The sequence below is a fragment of the Ahaetulla prasina genome, chromosome 3 (genome assembly GCF_028640845.1).
Source record: "Ahaetulla prasina isolate Xishuangbanna chromosome 3, ASM2864084v1, whole genome shotgun sequence".
NCBI lineage: Eukaryota > Metazoa > Chordata > Lepidosauria > Squamata > Colubridae > Ahaetulla > Ahaetulla prasina.
This window is the reverse complement of record NC_080541.1, coordinates 231114471-231136456: the sequence shown is the minus strand read 5'-3', so window position 1 is coordinate 231136456 and position 21986 is coordinate 231114471. Positions and strand designations below refer to the sequence as shown.

At 53.9% G+C, this 21986-nt stretch overlaps 3 protein-coding genes across 4 annotated transcripts; 1 reads left to right on the top strand and 2 right to left on the bottom strand.

Annotated features, from left to right (window-relative positions):
- Positions 1–326: 326 nt before the first annotated feature.
- TNNC2 (troponin C2, fast skeletal type) lies at positions 327–6636 on the top strand. Of its 2 annotated transcripts, XM_058177966.1 has the most exons (7): positions 327–369; positions 938–1241; positions 2463–2514; positions 3187–3330; positions 3410–3524; positions 5946–6082; positions 6398–6636. In XM_058177966.1, exons 2-7 carry the CDS (start codon positions 1089–1091, stop codon positions 6427–6429), a joined length of 633 nt encoding a protein of 210 aa, XP_058033949.1. In that variant the 5' UTR covers positions 327–369; positions 938–1088; the 3' UTR covers positions 6430–6636. The 2 variants fall into 2 exon arrangements, with proteins under 2 accessions (XP_058033949.1, XP_058033950.1); XM_058177967.1 differs by lacking the exon at positions 327–369 and having other exon boundaries at positions 1074–1232.
- Positions 6637–10886: 4250 nt separating this feature from the next.
- On the bottom strand, positions 10887–15831 carry UBE2C (ubiquitin conjugating enzyme E2 C). The gene is made up of 6 exons (XM_058177056.1): positions 13921–15831; positions 13789–13816; positions 13580–13666; positions 12902–13106; positions 12516–12575; positions 10887–11132 (listed from the first exon to the last, which is right to left on the bottom strand). The coding sequence occupies exons 1-6, from the start codon at positions 14529–14531 to the stop codon at positions 11074–11076; spliced, it is 1050 nt and encodes a 349-aa protein (XP_058033039.1). The 5' UTR covers positions 14532–15831; the 3' UTR covers positions 10887–11073.
- Positions 15832–15982: 151 nt separating this feature from the next.
- On the bottom strand, positions 15983–21841 carry DNTTIP1 (deoxynucleotidyltransferase terminal interacting protein 1). The gene is made up of 13 exons (XM_058177057.1): positions 21585–21841; positions 21422–21492; positions 21211–21307; positions 20042–20140; positions 19047–19115; positions 18845–18901; positions 18692–18753; positions 18348–18393; positions 18081–18139; positions 17926–17986; positions 16749–16820; positions 16519–16574; positions 15983–16332 (listed from the first exon to the last, which is right to left on the bottom strand). Exons 1-13 carry the CDS (start codon positions 21705–21707, stop codon positions 16170–16172), a joined length of 1035 nt encoding a protein of 344 aa, XP_058033040.1. The 5' UTR covers positions 21708–21841; the 3' UTR covers positions 15983–16169.
- Positions 21842–21986: the final 145 nt, after the last annotated feature.

The window sequence follows — 21986 nt, the reverse complement described above, 5'->3', positions numbered from 1 at the left end:
TTTATTTATACTTTTACTTATATATACTTTTTCTCTCATGATGGGTTATTGTTTATGTTGATGATTGTATATACGGTTGTGACAAAAAAAAAAAAAAGAATCAGAATACATAGAATAAGACCTTGGAGATCTTCTAATCCAACCCCTTGCTGAAACAGGAGACCCTCTGCCATTCCAGACCAGTGGCTGTGGGACTTGGGGGGCTGGCGCCTCCACCCGAGCCAGCACTTCTCTGCCTTATTTAGCTCACTGCCCCATTGCCCTCCTCAGCAGCTTTCCTTGGGCATGTCTATTAATAGGGGGGAGGACTCCAGCTGCTCCTGGCTGTCAGGCCCCGCCCTCCTCAGGAATTGGGTTGCCCCGCCCCAAGTAGGCCCCCAACTGGGAGGGGAGGGTCATGCTGGTTTGCATGCAGCATGTGCAGGGGGTTCCTTGTCTCCCCCAGGCTGCACAGGTTGCCTGCTGGAATCCAAAACCGCTGGCCAGGGGTTGGGAGGCTGCCCTCTGGCCTTCTCCCCCTCCCAGACGCAGGGAAATGGGAAACAGGATCCCCCATAAACAAAGTAGGGCTACGGGGTGGGGGGGTGGGGAGAACAGGGGGTTTGGTGAAACTGCTGCTATACCCCTCCCTTCCCATCCCCTGCCATGCAGAGCTCATGGGGGGCTGCTGAGTGGCTTTATTCCCCTAACGCTCAATGAGTTAGTTTCCCCCCCCAAGTGGGGGTGGGGTGGATTAAGGCCACCTCTCTGGGGCTTCACTCTCCATAAGGGATGCAGAGATGGGGCAGAGCAGGCTTAAGTCTATTTTTATTCTGTCCAGGCTGGGGGGTGGGAGGGAGGGGAGGGTGCAGAAGGACAATTCCTTGCAATGCCATCTGCCTCAAATTGTAGGGAAGAGGAGGGGGCCACAGGATTGAGTTCTTCTCCCCCCCTCCAGGGCTTGCACTGCCCCTCCTGCTCTGCTCACCCCCACTTCCCGGCCAGGAGAACCTTGGCTAAATTTGGTAAACTGCCTGGCTGACCAATCGACAGGTGAGGCTGAAGGCGATTGGCCCTGGGCAGGGCTGCCTCTCCTGTTGCCCAATCGGATGGGCCGGGGGGGCCCTGCCGGGCTGGTGGGGTACAAATGGGGCCAGGTGGGTGGTGGGGCAGCTTTTGCCATCTGCTCAGACCGGAGGGGGATACGGAGGTTCTGTTCTGTGGGTGGCTCTGGGGTGACACCTGCCAACATGGTAAGCATGGTAAGACCACGGGCACGAAGCCCGTTTAAGGACGGCGCCAGGACGGTTGGAGCTGGACCTCCTGCCAGGATGCCGGACAGGACCGTGGACTGTGCACAGATGGCCGGCTGGACTGGTTGGTCGAGTGTCCGATGGGACAAGCCGGCCCCGGGGCCCAGGGCCAGCACAGGTGCGGCAAGGAAGCTGCCAGGACACAAGCAGAGCTCTGGCAGAGCCGCTCTGTGTGAGGCCGGGGGGCACCGAGACCCGTTGGCCGAGGCTGCTGGGGAGATTGGGGTTGGAGGGCAGGGCGGGCCGGACTGGGGAGGCTGGGCAGGGGTGGCGATGGGGGAGATAAGGAGTGAGGGCTGCTGCTTGGATTGACTGAAGTGGGTACGGGAAGGGTTTTTTTGGGGGGGTGGGGGAAGAGGGAGTTGATATTCCTGGGGGCCTCCGACGAGAAGGGAGGGCTGCAGAGGCTTGCAGAAAGGAGGAGCTGGCTGTGGGGAAAACTGAGCCATGGGTCACGAGGCGCGAGGACCGCCTGGGCATCTCACAGCCCCAAGAGCGTCTTGGAGGAGTAACCCAATCTGGGGAAGGACAGGTGCGGGTCCGGCTGGCAGGCCGCCTGCAGTGGCCCATAGAAGGAGCTCCCAGCCGCTCCGGCCTGGCTAAGAATAGCCCCTGTCTCAAGAAGCCCCTTGGCTCTGGCCGGCTGCCTCTGGCCCAGGGACCAAGGAAGTGGCCAGGAAGCCTGGGAGAGAAGGAGAGCAGCTGCCCAGGAAGAGGAAGGGGAGGAGGAAGAGGAGGGCAGCCAGGCTGTCCAGCTGGGCAGACTTGGAGACCCTCTCCCAGGGGCTCCCCCAGCTCAGGGGCTCTCGGACCTCAACTTAGGGCTCTATCTGGGGCCCCGGCCATGCTTGGAAGAAACCCAGGAAGAGATGATGGGGTTCCCTCCCTCCCCTGCCCTTGTCTGGCAGTCCTTCCCCAGACTGGACCCCCTCCCTGGTTGGGGCTGCTTTGAGCCAGGAAGTAGGGGGTGCACAGTCCTGCTTTTGGGGTGAGGAGCCCCCAGTGCCCAAAGCCTTGCCTGCCCCTGTGACCGAAGGCTGGAAGGCAGAGAAGCTGCGAATGGCCCTGGGACTCAGGTCAGCTGGGATGGGGGAGGGCACTGGTTTCCCCTAGGCAGGCCCCGGCTGGGCCCCTCCCCAGCCCTCGGTCACCCCTGTGCTTGCCTTGCAGACGGACCAGCAGGCTGAGGCCCGCTCCTACCTCAGTGAGGAAATGATTGCGGGTGAGTGGGCAGGACGGGGCGGGAAGGTGGGGGAGCCATGGAGGGTGGGGGCAAAGGTGGGCCCAGGATTCTGCTCGGGAGGGAGAGGTGGAGGGCCTGGGGGCTCCAGAGTGGCTGGGAACCAGTTCTAGAGCATAGTAGAGTTTGGCCAGGGGATGCTAGTCCTTGATGTATGACCACAGTTGAGCCCAAAATTTATGTTGCTAAGCGAGACGGTCGTTAAGTGAATCATGTGCAATTTTACAACCTTTCCTGTTACAATGGTTAAGTGAATCACTGCAGTTGTTAAGTTAGGAACGTGGTCATTAAGCGAATCTGGCTTTGCTAGTCAGAAGGTCGTAAAAGGGGATCATGTGACCCCGGGACATGGCAACCGTCATAAATACGAACCAGTTGCCAAGCCTCTGAATTTTGGTCACGTGACCATGGGGATACTCCAAGGGTCGCAAGTGTGAAAATGGTCCTAACTCGCTTTATTCACTGCCGTCATAACTTCAAGCGGTCGCTAAATGAGCCATTGCAACAGGAGGGCTACCCAGAGCCACATCTGAAAGTTTGGGCTTGGGGCCTGGCCCGGCGGCCATTTGGACAACAGGAAGGCCAGTGAGGTTGGGGGCTGCTGCCTTTCTCTGGCAGAGGCTGAGCCCCCCCTTGTGCCCCCCCCCCCCGCAGAGTTCAAGGCCGCCTTTGACATGTTCGATGCCGACGGGGGTGGCGACATCAGCACCAAGGAGTTGGGGACGGTCATGAGGATGCTGGGACAGACGCCCACCAAGGAGGAGCTGGATGCCATCATAGAGGAGGTGGACGAGGATGGTGAGAGGGGGCAGAAGACGGGAGGGGGGAAGGAAGACAGGGGGCTTGGGAGACCCCCATCTCCCTGACTCCCCCACAGGCAGCGGAACCATTGACTTCGAGGAGTTCTTGGTGATGATGGTGAGGCAGATGAAGGAGGACGCCAAGGGCAAGTCGGAGGAGGAGCTGGCCGAATGCTTCCGCATCTTTGACAGGTGGGCCTGGGTCCTCGGCCGGGGGGGCGGGGAATCCACTGTGGGGGGGGCAGGCTGGCCTTGCGGAGGGACGGGGAGAGTTTTCTTTATAACTTCATAAGTAACTCAAAGAGGCAAATACACTAAGGATCCGCCTCCTAGTCCCAAAGGTGCATCTTTTGAAGACGTTTCGCTTCTCATCCCAGAAGCTTCTTCAGCTCTGACTGGATGGTGGGGAAGGGAAGGATTTATATTTCTTGCAGACAGCTGGTCATTTGCATCCTTTGAGAGGGTCATTGAGGCCACTTGGAGGTTCACCTGTGTCCTCAGGGTCACCTGAGTGGTGCCAATGGTTCCTGCAGTCTGCAGTTTTTTCCCTGGAAATACGTTTCCAGGAACCAGGAACACCACTCAGGTGACCCTGAGGACAGGTAAACCTCCAAGTGCTTCTAGGACCCTCTAAAAGGATGTAAATGACCAGCTGTCTATAAGGAGTATAAATCCTTCCATTCCTCACCATCCAGTCAGAGCTGAAGAAGCTTCTTGGATGAGAAGCAAAACGTCTTCGAAGAAAGTCCAGTTGTCTGCTAAAAAAGCACCTTTGGGACCACCATGACCTGGATGGCCGAGAATCTCTACACCTCCTATTTTCCTTATAACAACAACCCTGTGAGGTGGGTTGAGCTGGAGAGAGGAGAGAGGGACTGGTCCAAAGTTATCCGTATGGCTTATGCGCCTAAGGGGGGACTAGAACTCACCATCTCCTGGTGATGAGTCACCCAGCCAGCTTTCATGGAAGTCCCTCTTTCCCACTCTAGCCTGGTCCTTTGCCACCAGGCCGGCCTGGCCTTTGAGCTTCCAGCCAGGCAGAGTGTGAGCATTCAATGGACCAAGCTGACCCCAAGGGTCCATTCCTGTTCACGTTCCCAAATGAAGACTCTTCGGCATCTGTCCTCCTCTAAAGTTAGCCCAAGGCTGGAGGATTCCATGACCCCGTGGCTCCAGTCGTGGCCGGGAAGAGAGAACAGCTCCCTCCAGGCTGGACCTTAGCTAGAGGGACAGGTCAATGTTTACCTGCTGGACATCACCCCTCCAGTGAAGGTGAGGGGATGGCAACTCAGAATTTTTAAGACGTTCATTCAGGTCCAACTGGATTCATTGGCTGCTTTGGCAGCTGCCACACACTGCCGGCTCAAATGTGACTGCCCACTAGGACTCCAAGTTCCAACAGTTCCTGCTCTTGAGCCAGGTGTCAGGGTTCCAAGTAACACACCCCTAGCAAGCAAAACTCCCAGGCCGGTAGATTCCTCCAAGAACAGTTTTATTGGATATATGATACTGGCACAGTTCTGGTGAAAACTGACTCTGAAGGTTCCCATAGTTTTCACCTAATTAAAAAATTTTCCCCTTCCCCAAACAATCAGCCACATGGTCCAATCAGGGTGCGGTCCGGTTGCCTGGTAACGTTACTCCTCCTCTCTCTGACCAGGTGTGAGAATGTCCTTGGTTCTCAGGGGAAACTATTTTGTTTTGGCTACAAAACCCCAGTTATCTCTATTCCCCCCTCCCTCCCTCCCTCCCTCTCCCTCAGCTCCAGTGTGGCAACACTGAAGCCTCCAAGACAGCCTCGGCCAGGTCAGCTTCAGGGTTGACACCAGGTTTCAGCTAATCTGTCCATGTATGTTTGTTTTTTCTCACCTAAGTGTAAAACCTTAATTTTCTCTACGCTGAATTTCATTTTATTAGATAGGGCCCATGAACAATGTCCGAACTGAACTGAGGTCTCCTGCCTGAACAAGGGGTTGGACTAGAAGATCTCCAAGGTCCCTTCCAACTCTCTTATTCTGCCTTCTGGTTCTGTTCTTTGGATCCGGCTGGTGTTGAGCCCGGGGTGGGTGGGGGAGGGAGAGCGCGGTCTGGGGCTTTCCAGGTCCCAGGCTGGCCTTGTGGTGCTCAGCCCGACAGTATGTGCCCTCTGTGCTTCGGGTCAGAGTTGACCACACGGGGGCAGATGTTTGTCCAATCTCAGCTGTTCCTTCCAAGGCCGGGAGACTAAAACGTCTGAAGAATGGCTGCAGGATTTGGGTCTGGCTACTCTAAAGAAAAGAAGAATTAGGGGTGACAGGATAGCAGTCTTCCAGTATTTGAGGGGCTGCCACAAAGAGGAGACGGTCGACTTATTCTCCAGTAAGGCAGGACAAGAAACAATGGAAGGAGAGAAGCAACCTGGAATTAAGGAGAAACTTCCTGGCAGTGAGGACAATTAACCAGTGGAACTGCTTGCCACTAGAAGTTGTGGGTGCTCCATCACTGGAGGTTTTTAAGATGAGACTGGACAGTCACTTGTCTGAAATGGTATAGGTTCTCCTGCTTGAGCAGGGGGCTGGAGTAGAAGACCTCCAAGGTCCCATCCATCTCATTCTATTCCCCCTTTCCTGGCAGGAATGCCGATGGGTTCCTGGATGCTGAGGAGCTGGTGGAGATCTTCCAGCTCTCTGGGGAGAGGGTCACAGAGGAGGAGATCCAGGAGCTGATGAGGGACGGAGACAAAAACAATGATGGGCGGATCGATTTTGATGGTGAGCAGCTCGGATGGACAGATGGACGGAGCTTCTTGGGGCTGACCAACAGCCCCCCCCCGCCCCCAGGGAGAGAGGGGCTATTCCCAGCCCCTCACCCAGCCTTCTCCCTACATGGAGTTTGGGACTGTAGGGGCTGAGCCCCCTGCCAAAGTCTCTCCTGGGACCCCCTAGCCATTCAGGCAGGCTGCATCCAGGCCGGTTGGGGGGTGCTAGGCACCTCTTTGTGGGGGGCCGCCATCCTTGGCTTCTGGGAGGGGGTGCTGCTCTGCCCATCATTGCTGGGGGGGCTGACCCATCTCCCTCTCCCACCAGAGTTCCTCAAGATGATGGAGGGTGTGCAGTAAAGCATCAAGACATTCCTGCAAGACCGGACGGAGGGAGGGGGCAGCTCCCCCCCGCCCCGTGCAGCTCCCAAGGCCCATGCTCCTGCGCCAGCTTGCTCTGCACAGCTCAGAGACGCCTCTTCAGCAGAACTCTGGATCCCATCGCCCCCCGCTGTGAAAGCCTGTTTTTAACACTGACACCTCAATAAAGAGCAAGGGACTGTGGAAGCAGAGGGGCTGTTTGGTTGCAGAAGCATCATCCCTGGGACCCCCCTGCCTCCCCTGGCTAGGGAGAGGGAAACAGGCAAAAGACTCCCCCTGCCACCCCCAGCATCCCTGACATGCCCTTCCTGTCCTCTGAGCGGGCTCCATCGTGCCAGGTGGGGGGAGGGAGCACCTGGGGGGGGTGTCACTTACATTCCCTTTGGGGGAATTAAACCCCATGGAGGGGGAAGGACTGGGGTGGTCTGGGAGGCCTGGGACTCCTGCCCCTCCCTGGGATTCAGGGCATAGCACATTGTCCGTCTCCATCCCATGCAGGCTGAAGGGAGAAAGCAGGCGCAGAGGTCTGAGCAGGGACAGGTAGGGCAGCTCGGTGTCTCCCACCCCACCTGCAAGTCCAAAGGCAGGCTGGCACCTGGGCACCGCAATGTGTCTGCCAGCCCAAGAAAAGACACGGGGGAACTAGAAGCAGCTGCTCCATGGTGGCAGTTGAGCTCCTTCGAATAGCTCTGGACTCCCCTTCCTGAGAGTGGGGCACTCTCCCCTCCTCTTCCTGGGGGCGGGGGGCAGGGAAGAATAGAATGGAATAGAATAGAATAGAATAGAATAGAATAGAATAGAATAGAATAGAATAGAATAGAATTTTTTTATTGGCCAAGTGTGATTGGACACACAAGGAATTTGTCTTGGTGCATATGCTCCCAGTGTAGATAAAAGAAAAGGTACCTTCATCAAGGTACAACATTTACAACACAATTGATGGTCAATATATCAATATAAATCATAAGGATTGCCAGCAACAAAGTTACAGTCATACACTCATAAGTGGAAGGAGATTGGTGATGGGAACAATGAGAAGATTAATAATAGTGCAGATTTAGTAAATAGTTTGACAGTGTTGAAGGAATTATTTGTTTAGCAGAGTGATGGCCTTCGGGAAAAAACTGTCCTCGTGTCTAATTGTTCTGGTGTGCAGTGCTCTATAGCGTCGTTTTGAGGGTAGGAGTTGAAACAGTTTATGTCCAGGATGTGAGGAATCTGTAAATATTTTCATGGCCCTCTTCTTGATTCGTGCAGTATACAGTCCTCAATGGAAGGCAGGTTGATAGCAATTCTTTTTTCTGCAGTTCTAATTATCCTCTGAAGTCTGTGTCTTTCTTGATGGGTTGCAGAACCGAACCAGACAGTCATAGAGGTGCAAATGACAGACTCAATAATTCCTCTGTAGAACTGAATCAGCAGCTCCTTGGGCAGTTTGAGCTTTCTGAGTTGGCGCAGAAAGAATATTCTTTGTTGTCCTTTTTTGATGATGTTTTTGATGTTAGCTGTCCATTTTAGATCTTGCGATATGATAGAACCTAGAAATTTGAATGTTTCTACTGTTGATACTGTGTTGTCTAGTATTGTGAGAGGTGGAAGTATGGAAGGGTTTCTCCTAAAATCTACCACCATTTCTACGGTTTTGAGTGTGTTCAGTTCCAGATTGTTTTGGTTGCACCACAAGGCTAGTTGTTCGACCTCTCATCTATATGCGGATTCCTCATTGTCTCGAATGAGACCAATCACTGTTGTGTCATCTGCGAACTTCAGTAGCTTAACAGATGGATCGCTGGAGATGCAGTCATTGGTATACAGAGAGAAGGGAAGTGGGGAGAGCACACAGCCTTGGGGCCCCCCTGTGCTAATTGTACAGGTATTTGATGTGATCTTGCTTAGCTTCACCTGCTGCTTCCTGTTTGTTAGGAAGCTTGTGATCCACTTACAAGTCTGTTCCGGTACCTGTAGCTGGTTTAGCTTAGTTAGAATATCTGGAATGATGGTATTGAATGCTGAACTAAAGTCTACAAAAAGGACCCTTGCATAGGTCTTTGGAGACTCAAGATGTTGTAGGATGTAGTGCAGAGCCATATTAACAGCATCATCTGTTGATCTATTTGCTCAGTATGCAAATTGCAAGGGGTCTAACAGCGGATCCGTGATGGTTTTCAAGTAGGAAAGCACTAGCCTTTCAAAGGTTTTCATGACTACAGATGTTAAAGCAACTGGTCTGTAGTCATTCAGTTCCTTGATGGTGGGCGTCTTCGGCACTGGGATGATGGTAGAGCGTTTGAAGCAAGAAGGAACATAGCACATCTCTAGTGATTTATTGAAAATATGGGTGAAGATGGGGGCTAATTGGTCAGCACAGACTTTTAAGCAAGAAAGAGTTATCTTGTCTGGGCCTGGAGCTTTTCCTGGCTTTTGTCTGTGAAATAGGTCCTGCACTTCCTTTTCTGTGATCACTAGGGGTTGTGAACCCAATGAAATGGGGTCAGTTGTAGGAGGCTTGGCTGGGGGTTGTGGAGATAGGTGGCTGTAGTTTCCTTTCAAACCTGCAGTAAAACTCATTCAGGTCATCTGCCAGTTGTTGATTACCTTCAGCCTGGGAAGGAGGTTTGCCATAGCCGGTGATATTTTTAAGGCTGTGGAATGAGAGACCAAGCCTTCCCTCCCTCTCTCTTTCCTTCTTCCCTTCCTTCCTTCCTCCTATTGCTCCCTCCCACTCTTCCTTCTCCTTCCCTTCTTTTTCCTTCCTCCTCTCCATCCCTCCCTCCCCTCCAGTGTGAGCAGTCGAGATAGGAAAACTGAGCAATAAACTAATAGAACCCCTAGAGAACAATGATCAATGATATGAACTCAAAGTATTCCCAGGTGGTTGTAATCTCTCAGCAACCCCACCCCCCACCTGTGGCCCAAGGTGAGAATTTCACTCATCTACTGAAGCACTTCAGGGAGGGGAGGGTCCGGATTGAAGGGGAGCATTGCTTCCGGCCAGAGTCACATGAGAAGACACGTCCAAGGGGGGTGGGGGGGTCTCGGTGCATCAGTCCTCAAGGGATGGGCAAGGACAATTTCTTCCAGAAGGGCAGTTTTCTGGTTCCTCCTGCAAGCCAAAGTTTGTGACCTCAGCTGTGAGATTCTCCTAAGAAGGGAAGGTCTCCCTAGACCTGCCTAGAATCAGAGCCAGAGGGGCTTCACCTGAAAGAAATGGGGGTTTGAAAAGGGAAGGTGAATTCTAAAGGCTCATGCAATTATATCCTGTGGGCTCTGGTGTCCTGGGGACCACATGATCCCCTTTGGCAAGCCAACTCAACGGGGAAGCCACGTAACACCCCTGGCAAGGAAAGTCATAAAAGGGGCAGAAGAGGAGGACCATAAAGCAAGCAACCTTAAACTGGAATTCTGTAGCAGTTGGGAGATCTCCAACCTGGTCTCCCTGCTCTCTCTGGTTTGCAGAATGGTTTGGAAATATTGCTATCACCCCTTCTGGGCAAAAAGTGGGGGGGAAAACCCACCACAGTACCATTTCCTGTCCATGCACCATCAAGGCATGATGAGGGCAGGAGTATCAATCTTTTCTCACTGCAGCTAAACTAGCTAAAAAACAAGGTTTGTTTAAAACAAAAATATAAATGTACTTCACCTGTATCTTTAAATTCTAAAATTCTAGACACGAAAGGTGTGGGATACTTAGTACCATATTGTATTAAATAGCAGCTGGTGAGTGTTTAAACTGAAAACCCCAAAAGTTCACAAGATGGTGATCATCCACTACAAATGTTTCATTTTTCATATTATTGCAAATGGCAAACATTATAAAACAATAACATGGACACCCAACATCTATTTCTCAATTTTGTCCAGAGGAATAAGTAGAAATGTAAAGATGAAAATTCTCCCGCAGCTCCCACCCACACTTTTCCCTTTCCAGCAAATGCAAGGGAATTCAAAATCACAGAATAAGTTAGAAGAGACCTTGGAGGTCTTCTAATCCAACCCTCTGCTCAAGGCAGGAGACTTGGTACAATCAGACAAACGGCTGTCCAATTTCGTCTTAAAAACCTCCAGTGCTGTGGAGCACCTACAACTTCTGGAGGCAAGTCCTTCCTCTGATTAATTATTCTCAACATTAGGAAGTTTCTCCTTAGTTCCAGGGTTGCTTCTCTCCTTGATCAGTTTCCATCCATTCTTTCTTGTCCTGCTCTCAGGTGCTTTGGACAATAGGTGACCCCCTCTTTGTGGCAACCCTCAAATATTGGAAGACTGCCATCCTGCCACCCCTAGTCCTTCTCTTTGTTAGACTTCACTAGACCTACCCAATTCCTGCAACTGTTCTTTATGTGTTTTATCTTCCAGTCCCCTAATTGTCTTTGTTGGCTTTTCTCTGCATGCTTTCCAGTTCATTGAAACCCATTCCCAAACTCAAATAGGCATCATTTTATAAAAACAAAAGACGTTTATTTATACATTAACACCAGGAAAAAAGCCAAATATAACTTTAAAATGACCTATAATACAATAGGGGCCAACGTACAGAAAATACAAGGATAAAACAGAAGCGGGAAAAGACGTTACCTCCCACCCACTCCCCCCCAGGCGAAGGGGTGCTGGCTGGGAAGGACATCAAGTATCCTGGCTCTTCATATGTTTTCGGTAGGATTCATGGAGGCGTTTTTTGTAGGCTGTGTGAAGAGACAACGGGAGCAGATTAGGGACCATGGAGAAGGTTGGGGGTGTGTGTGTCACAGTTGGTTTTGCAGCTTAGTTTTGCTTTTCGAAAAAAGGTTGGAGACTGAGGCAAATTCAGCCAGTCGTTTTCTGGGCATCAAATCCTGTTCCCTTCGCCCTCCCCCCCCCCCACAACAGTTGGGCAAAGACACAAAGGCATGATCATTCTTTGTACAATTGTGTAGAATTGTGTGCCCTTCTCCTCTCCATGCAATTGTGCAGCTGTAAAAACTATACGTGTAGTCCTCAACTTACGACCGCAACGGAACCCAAAATTTATGCTGAGAAATTTGTTGAGTTTTGCCCCATTCGGCAACTTTTCTTGCACCACGTTGGTTAACCGAATCACTGCAGTTGTTAAAGTCAGTCGCGTGGTTGTTCAATGAACCTGGCTTCGACTTGCCAGAAAGTTGCAAAAACATGATACCCGGAGACTCTGCAACCGTCATAAATATGAAGCCGTTGACAAGCATCTGAATTTTGATCACGTAGCCATGGGGAAGGCCGCCATGCTCAGAAGCGTGAAAAATGGTCATAAGCCACTTTTGACCGCGCCACTGTCACTAAATGAACTTTTGTAAGTGGAGGACTACCTGTACAGTAAAGCAGCACGAAGCAGGTGCCTAAAAAGACAAAATGCTGGAGAAGGCAAGCAAAAAGGAACCCGGGTGCTGGCCTCCACCACTTTCAGACAAGAAAGATCCAAGTCCTCATGAAGGATCCTAAAATGAAGAAAAGGAGCCCCCCCCACCCAACTGAAGTTGCATTCTGGAACTCTCTCTCAATGCCAGGGTGTTTGTTTCTTTCCAAGGGTTTTTATTGCTTAGAATTTTATCCCCCATTTATTACTTTGTAGGCAACTAAGATGGTGATTCCTTCCTATTTTCCTCACAACAGTAAGGGGGGGGGGGGGAGAGAGAGAGAGAGGAGGGGCCCAGCCGGCTTCTGTGCCTGAGGCAGGACTAGAACTCGGTGTCTCCTGGTGATTGGCCCAAAGCTACCCAGCTGCCTTTCCTTCTAAGCATCTATGTGTCACTAAGTGTGTACAACCTTCCAAGGTATATAAGTCTTCTAAGTGTCTCTACAATCCTTCCATTCCCCCCACCCAGCCAGAGCTGAAGAAGCTTCTTGGATGAGAAGCGAAACATCTTCAAAGAAAAACCAGAAAGTCCAGTTGCCTCCTGAAAAAAAGCATCTTTGCGGCTTTCCTTCTAATGCTGGACTAGAACTCGGTGTCTCCTGGGGATTGGTCCAAAGTCACCCAACTGCTTTCCTACATTAGGCTCGTGGTTTCCTTGTGCTTTCAGCCCCCTCCCACCCAGTCCAAACCAACTCACCTGCTTGGTTTTTCCAGAGTTCAGCAGCCTCTGTGTTCAAAGGACTTTCCACGTTTGGCTCTGAAGCGGCAGAGAAGGTCCAAAAACATGTTTGGTACAGAATCAAATTCACCTCCCTCCTCCCTGCCACCGTGAAAACTCTGCTCTGCCAGGGAGGGTGGGCGGGCTTGGCATCACCCCTGGCACAGGCTCAGTGGCATGGCTCTTCTGCATGGAACTAGGAGCCCCTTCCAGGCAATGGAAGCCCTGGGGTGGCATCCCCTCCCTTTCCATTCCACTTCTTGGGGTGCAGCTCAGATGCTCCAGTGGAATTCCATGGGGGGGGGGGGGAGAGAAATCCTTCTCCTGCTAGCCCCCACCCATTCCAGGACCCTCTTGCTCCTCACCTCCCAGTAAGCTCTGAATGGAGAGCAGGATGGTCCGGACATCATAGAGAGCTGACCACTTGTCCTTGAGAATGTCCAAACAAATATTGCCCTGAAGGTCGACATTGGGGTGGTAGCAGGGGGTGAGGAACTTGACGGTGGGGGCGTTGTAGGGGTACCCGCTGGGGAATTCCAAGGACAGCTTGTACCTCAGGTCCTCATAGACCTGCACTTGGAAGGAGAGGAGGAGGAGGAGGAGGAGGAAAAGGTCAGGCAGGGCATGGGGAAGGGCAGGACCCTCTCCGTGCCCCCCCCATTTTCCTGTCTGGTCCCGGATAGTTTCCTTCACCTCCCCTCTTCTGCGTGAAAGCCCATTGTCCCAGAGTGCAGCTGGTCTTCCGGTATGAAGTACCACCGGGATTCTTTGGGGTGTCCCGTTTCTGCCCCAAAGCCCCTCCCCCAACAGTCACAGAGAGAGTTCTGGCTGGACAAAGGAAGGAGGAACTACGGATGACCACAAGGGACTCCCACCCCCCACACCTGCATGCCAGTGCGGTGGGGCGGGGGAGCTGCCCCATCTGCGCTTCTTCCACCACCTGCGCTCGGCAACTGGGGCTGCGCCTGGGTCACCGCTTTATTTGCAGAGCGCGAACGGCTGCCCCGCGGTGGGGTGGAGGAGGGGCCCCGGGGCCCACTCACCGTCCCAGTCACGCCGCTGATGGTCCCGATCCACTTGAAGAGATTGTCCGACTCCGGGAAGGCGGAGATGCCGTGGTCTCCCGACATCTGCCAGGAAAAGCCACGCGGGGATCAGAGGCGCGCAGGAACGGCGGGCGCTTGGAAAGAGGCCCCGGGTGGCAGACGGGAAAGCCCCTCCTGGCCGCCCCCCCCCGCCCCGGCAGACTCACCATCAGCGTCATCAGCTCCTGCTGCAACCTGCGGGGCGAGAAAGAGAGCGGTTAGCGCCGGGAGCTGCTCCCCGACCTGCCCGGATCCGCCGAGGGAAGCGCCGCTCGTGCCCGGCCCCCCAGCCGCCCCACCTGCTGCGGACCGAGCCCCGGGCGGCGCCCCCGCCGGGTTCGGCCGCCTTGCTGGGGGCGCGGGCGACGGCGCCGGGGTCGTCGTTCTGCGAGGCCATGGCGGGCGCAGCTCTTCCTCCTCCTTCTCGGCGCCGGCCGCTGCGCGAGTTTGAATGTTGCAAAGCTGCCGCGGCGCAGCCAATCGGCGGCCCCCTCGCGTTCGATCTGCCCAATGGTGGCGCGCGCGCCCAGCGATTGGCCGCGGCGGCGTTGCTCCGAACGGCGTGGGCGGGGCCTCCTCCCAGGGGCGGCGGGCGCGGCTTTCTCAGAGGTCCCGCTGGTCTACCTCGCAGGGCTGTTGTGAAGCGGACCGGGCAGTGTCCGGCTTTCCCTCGGCCTGGCCAATTTGGGGGGGTCCGGAGCCGGGCTGTCTGGGCAGCTTCTCCCCCTGCCCGCCCTTTCCCTCCTGTTTTGCGGGGAGGGGAGGCGTTTTTTCTCTGGGAAACCACGGCAGGGGATGATGGGAGGCTCTTCACTCTTCTTCCCCCTCCCTCCTTTGGACAACGGGTGGAATTTTTTTTTTTTCCACAACAGTATACGCAAACATTGACATAAAAACAACAACATATCATATAAACATGTATATAGGCTAAAAACGTATATAAAATATACAATATAGGCTAAAATATGTATATGTATGTGTGTGTATATACACACACATACACACTCTCTCTCTCTGATATAATGAAAGGGAACAATAGGACAGGAAGGGTAGGTACTTTTGTGCTCTTATGCAGGCTCCTTTATGGTCCTCTCGGGAATGGGATGAGGTCAATATTAGAAAGTTTTTGGTTAAAGCTTTTGGGATTATGGGAAGAGACCACAGAGTCAGGTAGTGAGTTCCAAGCGTTAATAACTGTTACAGAAGTCATATTTTCTGCAATCAAGATTGAAGCATTAACTTTGAATCTATTGTTTGCTCTTGTATTATTGCGATTGAAGCTGAAGTAGTCTTTAACAGGAAGAACATTGCAATAGATGATTCTATGAGTTAAACTCAGGTCTTGTCGGAGTCGGCGGAGTTCTAAGTTTTCTAATCCCAGGATTTCAAGTCTGGTGGCATAAGGTATTTTGTTGTTTTCAGAGGAGCGGAAATCTGGTTTTCCCTAAGCGGGGGAGATCGTTTTTTCCTGCATTGAACGTTGCTCCCAGGATCTACAGGCGGCCGGCCACAAGAGAGGCAGTTTCCCATCCGATCGTTGGCTTTTCATCCCAAATTTTTTGAAGTTTGTATCCTGCCCCCATCTCTTGATTTTAACAGTATTGGGTGGGGAAGAACCGCAGCACCCAGAGTAGGATTAAAACACACGCTAGATTAAAAAAATGAAAATAATTAACTGCACAGACCAGGGACATCCCATCTTGTCAATTTTTAAGATTTGTGGATTTCAGAATTATAATGAAAATAGAGCTGTTAGGGGACCTTGGAGGTCTTCTACTCAAGCACAAGATCCAAAACGATTCACACAAGTGATTGTCCAGTCTCTTAAAAACCTCCAGTTTTGGGAGCACCCACAACTTCTGGTGGCAAGCTGTTCCACTGGTTAATTGTCCTGTCAGGAACTTTCTCCTTAATTCCAGGTTGCTTCCCTCCTTGACCAGTTTCCATCCGTTGTTCAACTCCCAGAATTCCCCAGCCAGCTAGGTGAATCAGCTGAGTGAGACAAACAACAAAGGGCCCAGCTTCTGTCTTGTCTGTTGCCTGCTGCATGTGTTGTGCTCTAGTCCGCTAAACTAGAGGGTTTTCTTTGGGGGGGGGAGGGACTGGGGAATGTATCAATGGGCCTCATCTGCACACTGATATCACACCCCAATCAGCTGGGAGTCCTCTTCCTCTAGCAGCTTCGTAGGGATGCGATAAAGCCGGGAGAAGCAAGCTCTGTTGCTCCTGGTGGATGGGGCTCCCAGGGGCTGCTCTGGGGCCACGGTGACCCTCTGCATGCCAGGGAGGGAGCCCCCTTGCCTTTCAGCCCTTGCCAGCTGCTTCCCAGCACCCGCTCAACCCTTCAAGGAGCAACAAAGGTTCAGTCAGAGGCATTTATTTCTTCTAAATCCTCCAACAAGCAAATACAAGATTCCAAATATAAAATCAGGAAAGCAGAGGGGCGTCTGGCGGGATCCTGCGCAGGGAGGGGGCTGAGGGGAGGATGCCCCCCATCCCGGGTTTCCCAGGAGCAGACGACGGGCAGGAGACGCTGGCCAGACCTGGTCTAAGTCTCCCTCATTTCCTCCGGCAGGGAAGGTGGCTGTTGCTGTGGCAATGGCTGCTCCCCTTCGCTGCGGAGCGTCTTCATGTATCTCTGCATCTTCCCAATCATCCAGGAAGGGATGGTGAAGGGCTTCAGCTCGTCCAGCTTCAGCTCCTGAGAACCCCTGGGGGGAGGAAGCGGAGGGAGGGAGGAGGAGGAAGGAGAAGGGGAAGAAAAGAAAGGAAGAAGAGGAAGCAGGAGGTGGTGTTCAAGAAGGCCGGGACTGACAGCTTCTCAAAGGGACAGGAGCTAACCCCCACTTTACCCTGCTCTGGCCTCCTGGGAGTGGGCTGGGCTCCCTGAGCCTCACCTGTACTCTTCACTGGCCGCCAGGTCCTGGATGTCCTCCTCCAGCAGGAGGTAGGCCTGTGCAGGGAGAGAGGGGGGGTGGGAAATCAGAGGGGGTGGGCCCCTTCCTGCCCCTCCCGGCTACAGGAGAAGCACTGGACAGCAGCCCATCATCCTCTGACCAGATTCCCAGGGCCAGGGAGAAGAGGCCATTGACTCCCCCCACCCCCGGTCCCATTTCCCCCCACTGACCATCTTCCCTCCGGTGGCCCTCATGTACTGCTCCTGAGCCAGCCAGTGCTTGTCTTGGGGGTCTGCCGCGTACTGGGGGAAAAAGAGGGAGGGAGGGTGAGGCAGAAGTGAGGAAGAAGCAGCGGATGCCCCAAGCCTTGGGGTCCCTCGGGGGTAGGGGGGCGGGGGTGGGGCAGGGCTCTCCAAACTTGGAAACTTTAAGACCTCTGGACTTCACGGCTGCCTGGGGAATTTTGGGAGTTGAAGTCCGGAGAGATGGAGGGGAAGGAAATGCAGGACGGACATCTCTGCAGGGCAGCCAGGATGCAGAACAGGAATGGTCACTAAGCCAAACCTCGGCCTGCCGCTCCTCAGCTAAGGACCCTAAATGAGCCTGGAATTACGGTCGTTAAGTAGGTTGCCTTGTGACCTCACCCAGTCGTTCAATGAACCCATTACCGGCAGTCCTGGACTTACAACAGTTCATTTAGCGACCATCCAAAGTTACAACGGCATTGACAAAAGGGACATGACCATTTTCACACTTATGGCCATTATAGCATCCCCACAGTCGTGTGATCAAAATGTGGACGTTTGGAAACTGACTCTGAGTTATGTCGGGCGCATTGTCCTGGGGTCACATGATCCCCTTTTGCAAAGTTCTGACAAGCAAAATCAATGAGGAAGCCAGGTTCCCTTAACAACCATGGCAAGAATAGTCCTAAAATGGGGGCAAAACTCACTTTACAACTGCCTCGCTTAGAACAGAAACTTTGGGCTCAATTGTGGTCGTAAGTTAAGGACTACCTGTACTCAATGAGCATGCTTTGCTGGAGACTGAGAGCAAATGCTGATTTTGGGGGGGGGAGGGGGGAAGCCCACCAGAAATGGCAGCCATGTGACCATGGGACCCTGCAACAGCTGTAAATGCTGGCTGGCTGCCAAGTGCCCAAAATGCTCGGGGGGGGGGAGGGGCGCAGTGGCCCTCAGAACTTCCAAACCATATCAAATCCCTCCAAATACCTGCAATCAGATGCCAACTTCTCTCCTCTGCCTGTGGCCTGATGGGCCCAGGAACCGGGGCATTCTTGCTGAAAGCACTTGGCAGGGTCCTCCCTGGGGTATGTCCGTAAATTAAGGAATGCCCCCTCCCCCCCAAAGTGGCCAGGAGAGGCGGCAGGAAAGAAGCCACACTGACCTTAAACAAGTGGGGGTGCTTGATGTAGAGCCTGCCTCTGGTGCCCCCCATCCCAAGGGCCCTGAATCCAGAACGGGAATAGTTAAAGTCTGAAGCGGTTAAGGGGCAACACCCCCGTTTGAAGAAGCGTTCATATGTAGCTGGCTCCCCCTTACTTGTTTGCTCTTGACCCAAGAACGAAGCTCGTGGTCTCCGTGAGGCGCAGGGGGTCCCACTGCAAGGCCAGAAGCGAGTGGACACAAGTCAGTGACAGGTAGGAACTAACCAGAGGCCCCTTGGTCCTCTCGGGTGGCTCCCTGGGTCAGTGGCCTTGCTGATGGGTGGGGCCCAGGTCCAGTCTCTCAGCTCTGCCTCAGAGAGGCTGCCTCCCCTCCCCAGGGATGGCTTTGCAAACTCAAGGGGGCTGTGTGTGCCCGGCGTACCTTCGGACCGTCCCTCTGCACTGGTTCACAGGATTTACTCTTGCCCCTGAAAGCAGAGGGGATGGGTGGGTCTTGGGAGGTGGCCAAATCTGCGTCGTCCTAACTAGGGGAGAACCATCCTTGCTGCTCCCCAGTCCCATAACTGACTGTGTGCCGGACTCGAATCTTGGGTGCACCTTCCAACCCTCCTTATAAAAGGAATCCCTCCCTCCCTCCCGTTTCCTGCCTTCCTCTTACAATCGGGTATTTTGGCCAGAGGGGCATTCTCAAAGCTTCACTGGGGGAGAGGGCAAACACAGGCCAGAGCAGCCCCCCCCCGCACCCTGTGTGGAATCCCTACTCACGTGCTGACACCCGAAGCACCACGGTCACCAGGCTGGCTCTGCCCTGGCGGTCTCCCCTTCCTCTGCCAAGGAGAAGAGACCCTCATCAGTATTTCCTGGCCGCAGAAAGGGAGCGTGAACTACCTTCTGCCGGGCGCTTCCCCAATGGCCTACCTTTTTCGGGATGGGGCTCCCCTGCTGGCTCACTTCGTCTTCCAGGGGCTTTGCCCGCTGCACAGAGAGAGAGAAAGTGGTCCCTGCAGAGCGAGAACTGCTACCTGCCCCAGGTGTGGGCAGCCAGGGGGCTTCTCCCAGCAGGAGGCGAAGGGACCCTTGGTGCCTTAGGCCGCTCCCGAGGCCGGCTTTCGGCCTTTACCTTGATGGCTGGCCCTTCGTGGGGAACTCTTGCAATTGGCCTCTTCCCATCGCAGAACAGGAGCTTGGCCTGCAGGGAGAGGAGGCTGGTCAGCATCCCTGAACCCCTGAGGCTGGTGGCTAGGGAAGGCCTAGTCAGCCCCTACTTTCCTTAATTTGAGCAACTCAGAGATGCGCTTTCGATGATCACCCTATCTCAGTACTCCTATTTTATTACTTTATCAAAAACTGCAGAAATACAAAAAAGGAAAAAGAAAATAATGGGAAAATACGGTAGGAAAAGGGGAATAGGAAAAAGTACACGGTAAATGGGAGAAGAAAAGGAAAGTAATTAACTTCCGGCTCCTTCTGCCACAGTAGAATATGGTAATTACATACAACTTTTTACTTTTGCACAGTGGAATAACAGAGTCAGCAGAAACCTTGGAGGTCTCCCAGTCCAACCCTCTGTTGAAGCAGAGGACCCCAGACCATGTCAGACAAATGGCTGTGTCCAATCTCTTCTTGAAATCCTCCAGGGATAGAGCACCCACAACTTCTGGTGGCAAGCTGTTCCACTGATTGTTCTGTCAGGAAATTCCTCCTTAGTTCTAGGTTGCTTCTTTCCTTGATAAATTTCCATCCGTTGCTTCTTGTCCTGCCCTCAGGTGCTTTGGAAACATAGGTTGATACCCCGTCTTCTCTGTGGCAGCCCCTCAAATATTGGAACACTGCTTATCACGGTCCCCCTAGTCCTTCTTTTCATTAAACTAGACACACCCAATTCCTGTAACTGTTTTGATATTATACTGCAACCGGTCAATGGTCACCCTCGATCTGCAGGGCTCCCACTAGCCTTTGCCCAAAGAAGACACAGAGAATTAAAGTGGCGTTTCATTGGGCAGAAAAAGTAGAACCAGCCCCCCCGCCTTCACCCAGGGGCGGCTGCCCCCCTCTCCCCCCCCTCGGTCTCGCACTCAAGAGCAGCACTTCCTTGGGCTAGAGCCCTCTTCCCACCTGCTCCAGGCAGCTGCGACATGTTTCTTGGATGAGCTGCTCCGTGTCCACTTCCTCGCCAACATTCTCGCGCACGTTCCCTGCTGCCTTTTGGAAAAACTGGAGAGAAGGAAGGAGCCCCTCAGAGTCAGAAGGCTTTGTGACACTGAGGAGAGAATGGGTGCCCCTCCCACTGGATGCCTTTACAGGTAAGCCCCTGAGCCACAACCAAATGGAGCCCAACATTTCTGCTGCTAAGCGAGACAGCTGTTCAGTGAGTTTTGCCCCATTTTAGGATCTTTTTTGCTACAGTTGCTAAGTGAATTGTTGCCCTTAAGTTAGTAACCTGGTTGTTAGGTGCCTATGGCTTCCCTATTGCTTGTCAGAACATCTCCGAAGTGGATCACTTGACCCGGGGACACTGCAACCATCAGAAATATGAGCCAGTTGCCAAGCATCTGAATTTTTTTTCAAGTGACCACAGGGATGTCCCTGTGATGGTTGTGTGAAAAGTGCGAAAAATGATCACAAATCCCTTTTTCCAGTGTTGTAACTTTGGTCTTAAGTTGAAGACTACTTGTATTTGTCTATGGCAGGGATATCCAACCTTGTCAACTTTAAGACTTGTGGACTTCAACTCCCAGAATTCCTCAGCCAGCTTTGCTGGCTGAGGGATTCTGGGACTTGAAGTCCACAAGTCTTAAAGTTGACAAGGTTGGAGACCCCTGGTCTATGGAGATTCTCCGTCATCCACTCCATCTACCACTAAGATGGTGGGGAACGGGAGGATTTATATGCAACTGTCTGCAAGGAGTATAAATCCTTCCCTTCCCCTCCATCTGGTCAGAGCTGAAGAAGCTTCTTGGATGAAAAGCGAAAGTCTTCAGAGAAAAACCGGAAAGTCCAGTTGCCTCCTGAAAAAGCCCCTTTGGGACTACCGGTATTTATTTATGGGTTCACCCAGTGGCCGCCGGTCTTATGAAAGGGAACCCTGGCGGAGGCGTGACCACCCCCAAACCCACTGCCCCTTCATTAGGTCCCCGAGTGCAATCCTGGCCTCCCCCTGGGGCACCCAATGCTTGGAGCAGGCGAGACTGCCGCACCTGGGAGGTGGGGGGGGGGGCGCCTCTGGCCAGGCAGTTGCTCCCTCCACCAACCCCCTCCCGCCCCCCCCCCGCGCAGCCCCCTACCTTCATGTACTTGCCGAAGACTGCCTGGATCTCCTCGTTGATGCTGGGCTGCAGGACGGCGCGCAGCAGGTCCATGGAGACCACGGGGTCTGTGAAGCTGCACAGGGGGAGGGTTGGTGGCCCCCCCTGGCCACCCCCGCCGCCCCAGCGCCCTTCCCGGAAGCAACCCTCCCCTCCCCCGGAGAGGGGGTCCCTTGGGGAGGGGGCCTACCTGGTCATCATCTGGGATCGCCGCCCCCGCCGCTGCACCAGCCGGTGCTTGATCATGATGTTCCAGGGGCTCTGCGGGGGGGGGGCGAGAAAGAAGGAGGGGTCAGAGGGGCCCCCCGGCGGCCCCTGCCCCCCCCTCCCCCGCCCGTAGGCCCCGCCCTCACCGCCGCCCCCGGCTCCCCGTCGCCCCCCGCCGCCGCCGCCGCCGCCGCCTCCTCTTCCTCCTCGTCGTCCTCGGGCTCCTCGTCCTGCGCCGGCGGCGGATCGACCTCCCGGGCGGCCCCCATGCTCAGACCAGCGTCCCTGGCCGCGGGCGCGCCTCTCTGACGTCACCGCGGCGCCACGCCCAGACCCGGAAGCGGCGCGCGTTGCCCGGCAACGGCGGGGGTCTTAGACCCCACCCCCCGAGCGCTTGATCGGCTGCCCCTCCGCCAGGGAGCCGCCCCCCGAGGAAGGGGGCGGGGCCTGTCCGACCTCTGACAGGAAGAAAGGGGTGCGCTCGTGTGGCCCCCCCACTTGAGGTTGGGGAACCCTCATAGATTCCCCCCCCCTTCGCCCCGGAGCAA

Coding starts and splice junctions, on each gene's coding strand:
- DNTTIP1 (XM_058177057.1), bottom strand. CDS start 21,707: ATGGGGGCCGCCCGGGAGGTCGATCCGCCGCCGGCGCAGGACGAGGAG. Junction 20,141..21,210: donor TCTTCGGCAAGTACATGAAG/GTAGGGGGCTGC, acceptor CCTTCTCTCCAG/TTTTTCCAAAAGGCAGCAGG. Junction 16,333..16,518: donor GCGGCCAGTGAAGAGTACAG/GTGAGGCTCAGG, acceptor TCCTCCCCCCAG/GGGTTCTCAGGAGCTGAAGC.
- UBE2C (XM_058177056.1), bottom strand. CDS start 14,531: ATGATATGTTGTTGTTTTTATGTCAATGTTTGCGTATACTGTTGTGGA. Junction 13,817..13,920: donor CGGGGCTCGGTCCGCAGCAG/GTGGGGCGGCTG, acceptor CTCGCCCCGCAG/GTTGCAGCAGGAGCTGATGA. Junction 11,133..12,515: donor ACTCTGGAAAAACCAAGCAG/GTGAGTTGGTTT, acceptor CTCTTCACACAG/CCTACAAAAAACGCCTCCAT.
- TNNC2 (XM_058177966.1), top strand. CDS start 1,089: ATGGGCCGGGGGGGCCCTGCCGGGCTGGTGGGGTACAAATGGGGCCAG. Junction 2,515..3,186: donor CAGTGAGGAAATGATTGCGG/GTGAGTGGGCAG, acceptor CCCCCCCCGCAG/AGTTCAAGGCCGCCTTTGAC. Junction 6,083..6,397: donor TGGGCGGATCGATTTTGATG/GTGAGCAGCTCG, acceptor CTCTCCCACCAG/AGTTCCTCAAGATGATGGAG.